The sequence below is a fragment of the Typha latifolia genome, chromosome 2 (assembly GCF_019914945.1).
Source record: "Typha latifolia isolate L0001 chromosome 2, TyphaL0001v2, whole genome shotgun sequence".
Lineage (NCBI taxonomy): Eukaryota > Viridiplantae > Streptophyta > Magnoliopsida > Poales > Typhaceae > Typha > Typha latifolia.
In genome coordinates this window covers 2,908,249-2,912,959 of record NC_133087.1, presented here as the reverse complement: position 1 = coordinate 2,912,959, position 4,711 = coordinate 2,908,249, and the positions used below count along the sequence as shown (strand labels likewise).

At 43.0% G+C, this 4,711-nt stretch overlaps 1 protein-coding gene across 1 annotated transcript; it reads right to left on the bottom strand.

Moving 5' to 3' along the window:
• Window positions 1-1,436: 1,436 nt before the first annotated feature.
• LOC140782931 (uncharacterized) lies at window positions 1,437-3,292 on the bottom strand. Its single transcript, XM_073129814.1, has one exon. The coding sequence runs from the start codon at window positions 2,948-2,950 to the stop codon at window positions 1,670-1,672; it is 1,281 nt and encodes a 426-aa protein (XP_072985915.1). The 5' UTR covers window positions 2,951-3,292; the 3' UTR covers window positions 1,437-1,669.
• Between the last annotated feature and the right edge of the window lie 1,419 nt (window positions 3,293-4,711).

Genomic DNA, 4,711 nt, shown 5'->3' with positions numbered 1-4,711 from the left:
TAATTAGATCTAGCATAGCAAAAAACAAATGTTTCAATAGAGGTACGGGAAACGGTTGGGGGCAATGAAGTAGGTGAAGTGGTTGGATTTTGCGAGCTGTTCCAACCACTGCTGGATGTGATTCCAAGAGCCGAACGAGAATAACATACCTGCTGATACATTCCCCTCAATGTGAAGTTAAACAGATACATAAATATAAATACATCAATATTGATCCTTTATGCCATTCTTATTTTAATCATGGTTATATATCCATACATCAATGCTCATTGTTATTGATACTTTGCTCCATTCAAATCTAAATAAAGGTTTTATCATCCATCAAAAGGAAATCTTTAAATCTTTAATATCCCTCACAAATTGCATATTTGAAGTTGCAATTTCTCTTTTCAAAATATTTATATAAAGTTTGAACTCAATTTAGCTCTATAGGTGACATAGTAGATTGGATAAAATTATGATAGTTCTTACTCTAGTTGTTAAATTCGATCATATGGTGGCAAGTGAAGACATGCTAACTATCATAGGGCATAATAAGCCAAAACCAAGAAAAATGCTAGTCTTTATACCACTCTTGCACTCCCTCCTCCTAAAGATGTAGTTAAAAGGAAAACTTCCTAGGACGAAATATAATGTAAGAAACTATTTACCATTATGAAGCTCCTCCAAGAAAGTTAAAACTGATTTACGGAACATTTACCAGATGAATTCAGATGATTCGAACATCAAGAGACTGCTCATCCAAATTTCAATATTGTAATTGTTCTCAACAGTCAACATTAGCTACTACAACACCAAAAACCTGGTTATAATACAGCTGTAAAATGGTAATATTCACAGACGGATATGCAGTGGATCAAACATGTATGATGCTAATTAACATTACATGCAGCGATGCTGGTACTAACAGTTCTAGATTAATGAGTTGAATACCAAAGGGAAGTGTTATAACCAAAATGTTTCAAACTTGAGCTAATAAATAAAAGAAAATGATGCAACATTGTTTCCGACAAGTATGGCCATCATTAGAAGGGTCATTCTTCTGGTATTCAAATGGAAAGCTTGCAGCCCAAACAGACCTAGAAGACATCAGAGTACCAATATAACAAAATGAAATTAGAGAACAATTTTATCAACATGAGAGATCATTAATGAATAACTACTTGCAAATCTATCAGTAACAAGTATGGCTGTCAAGGGGTTATATACATAATGCAGAAAAAATGAAAAAAAAAACAACAGACACCTCGCGCCGAAGAATTAGTTCACAAAATGAAGGCCATATACTGAACCCTAATATTGATGGTTAGATAGGCATACAGTGAATCAAACATCTTAGGCTGGGGAATTTCAAAATGAATCAGAGTTTAAGCAGAAGAATCCATATATAAGCACAAGAAACTCAAGCTACTTCATCAGAGAAAAAGAAAAGGATATGAAGAATTGACAGAATAAATAAATTAATATCAAGAACCACAGTAAAGAAGATTAGATTGGACAAACAGTTATCTGCAATTTGAATCTCTTAATCTATCTATAACTATTCACATGGAAATGAACAGCATGTCTGAATCAACGCTTATTGCACCATTCACTCGAAAAAAGAAGAAACAGAAAGCCGAAATAGATTTAACTTAATCTGAATGACCAATATAACCATATTCTTAAACTAAAGTTTGGGAGGCTCATCATCTTCTTCGACGTCCCAAGTCAAATCCTCGTCATCCTCTGCAGTGTTTAACCTTTTGCGCAGATCCACACTGAATGGAAGGCTAATAGAACTTGTACCACCCAATTTCTTCTCATCATGCTCCCCCAAATCCTCAATCTCATCCCACTCTATATTGTCTTCCTCAGGCATAGACGACTGGATTGATATCACGGAGAAATCACTATCCTCGCTGTTTGATTCAGCATTCTCAGATTTTCCTGCTGTTGATGGCATTTCATTATCAGCTTCTGCACCTGAACTTCCCAATTTATCAACTTGAAGCACATCAGTAGACTTGCTTGCAACTTCTTCTTCTGCTCCCTCTTTGATTTCTACTTCTTTTCCCTTTTGTTTATTTTCTTTAACTATTTCTACTTCTCCATTCTCCCCCAAACTTCCTTCTTTCTTCTCTTCCTTAATCAAATCCTCCTCATTGTCATCGACCTCCCAGCTTAATTCTTCCTCCTCCTCTTCCTTCGAAATCACCCTTTTCACAAGCTCTGCGCGAGTATCCTCCACCTGCTTCAGCTTATAAACCCTATAAAAGTACCTACACCAAAATGTCTCATAATCCACTTCTCCGGGCACGAGCTTCTCATGAAATTCCTCCAAATTCCCATCATCATACAGCAACAACTCGATATCCTCCTCTTTATCAGCCAATTCAAATCCAGATCTCCACTTCTTGAAATCCTCAGCATCCTCCGGCTCCTCCGAGAACGTGCTTCGATCGGATTGGATCGCCAGGACCTGCGCCTCGAATCGGCTGTACCGCCTCCCAGGGGCGGAGGAGGAAGAGGCATCGAGATCGGAAGCGTCGGAAGGATCGACGGCAAGCAAGGCCTCCTTCCCCTGGGCGATGATCTCGGCCGTCCCTTGCCACACTGAGCCGCCGAGATCGTCGAAGGCTTGCCCCACGGACTCGAGCGACGCCTGGGCGACGGAGACCCCGGACTCGAGGGACACCGGGAGGCTGTGGACGGCGCGGGTGGCGGCATCGCGGATCGCCACCGTCTCCTTCTTAAGACCCGATCCGAACTCGACCAGATCCCGGCGGTAGCCCTCGATCACCGACTCGGATTTCGTCGTGAAGTTCCTCACGAGACCTCCCAAGACCCACCCGCCGCCGCCAGATGAAGAAGACGCGCTAGGGTTCCCAGCAGTCTCCGGCCCCGACTCCTCTCCGTTAGCCGCAGCAGCCTCGGAAGCGAGGGAGAGGACGGGGTTGAAGAAATCCATCCGGCGATCGGAGTTGCGGTACGAATTCGAACGGATAAAAAAAAAAAAAGAAGAGTCGAGATGGGAATCCCAACCCGAGTCGGGACCGGATAACGGTTTGGATTTAACGATTCGTTTATTATTCTTATTATTATTATTACTATTTTTTGGGAAGGCCGGTTGGCGCGTATGTAAATCCTAGACTAATACAACTATTGCAGTCTAATACACAGGATAAGAGTGAGAATAGGGCTTGTTAGCTAATCAGAGGGTTAATACTAGCAAATCACAACTCTTCCTGCCGAGTTGGTTGAACCTCCTGCAAGTTGACCCCATATGTAGTATACTTGGGTTACAACTAACAAGTGGCTAAAATGCCATTTGTCCACCTAGATGTGCTCATATCAAAGTCAAGGAGTTTCAACTGCCGGTGGAAAGGGTGGGATTCGTGGGAAGGAGGTTAGCAGAAGCGTAATATGCTCTCTACAGCAGGGTGCTTAATTCTCTTGAATTCAACTCTTCTTGCTACGCCCACATACTGACTTAGTTGTACATAGATTCCACGACACTATTTTGGAAGAGATCAACAAGAAGGCGAGGTCCTTTTTATGGGGATAGAGGAAATGGATGAAGTTTGCACTTGCTCAATTGGGAGGTAGTCATTGGCACTAAGGCTGCTGGTGGTCTAGCAGTTAGGCATCTCAACCTCACCCGTACAGCCTTAATGGCCAATTAAGTTGGTGTTCAAGGTGCTTAACAACAGGGAGAGCTCGTGGGTCAAGCTAATTAAGACCAAGTTTACGCAGACGGCTTGCAACCTAAAGATGGGTTGTCGTAAGCTGATTGGCAATGGAGAGTCTACAAGTGCTGTGCTTGAACCTTGGATGTCAAATATTCCTTGGTGCCGAGAGGCAAGCGCGCACCTTGCACCTCAAATTTATGGATGAAAGTCTAAAGGTTGCAGATCTCAGGGAAGGAAATACTTGGCAACTAGATTGTATTAGCAGGCTCGCTGGTTGGAAAATGGCCTTTTCCATTGCCTCCCTCCCCGTGGGTGATCACTGGATCGGGTGGCTTCACTCGACGGGAGTGCCGCAAGCAAAATCTGTCTATGCGTACCTTCAGTCGGAGGACCCAATGCCTTGGGATGGTTAGAGGACCATGTGGAGACTTTCTGTGGCACCTCGAATCAAAACATTTTGTTGGAAGTTGGCTTAGAAATGGTAAACGACAAGGACCTACTTGCATGGCCTTAGGATTGGACAAGACATGCTATGTACTCTTTGTGGCCTCCATACTAAAACCACGAAGCACCTCCTTTTTGCCTGCAGAGTGCAGATACAGTCTTGAGGTGTGGGAGTTGATTGGCAAGGAAAACCCAACTATAGGTCATATTGTTGATAGGATTAGCCAAGACCAGCTAACCGTTAGATGGTTAACTGACAAGAGTAAGGATGTCGCTTGTAAGGTCTTGATTGCTTCGACATTGTGAGGCATATGGAAACAAAGAAATATGAAGGCATTTGGTGGGGACGTTGAGCCCACGAGAACGGTAGTGAGAAAGGCCATGCAGTTGGTTGCGGAGTATGTCAATAAGAGCAATCTGACAGTCAAGCCTAACAAAAGAGAGCAGATTAGACGAGCCAAGTCAGAACAAAGTTGGATTAAATTGAATACCGATGGTTCTTTTAGTAGGGGAACCAACCAGAGTGGAGCAGGTGCAGTTCTACGTGATGGATCTAGCTCCTTGGTTGCAGTGGCATCGGGACCGAAAGCTTGGGC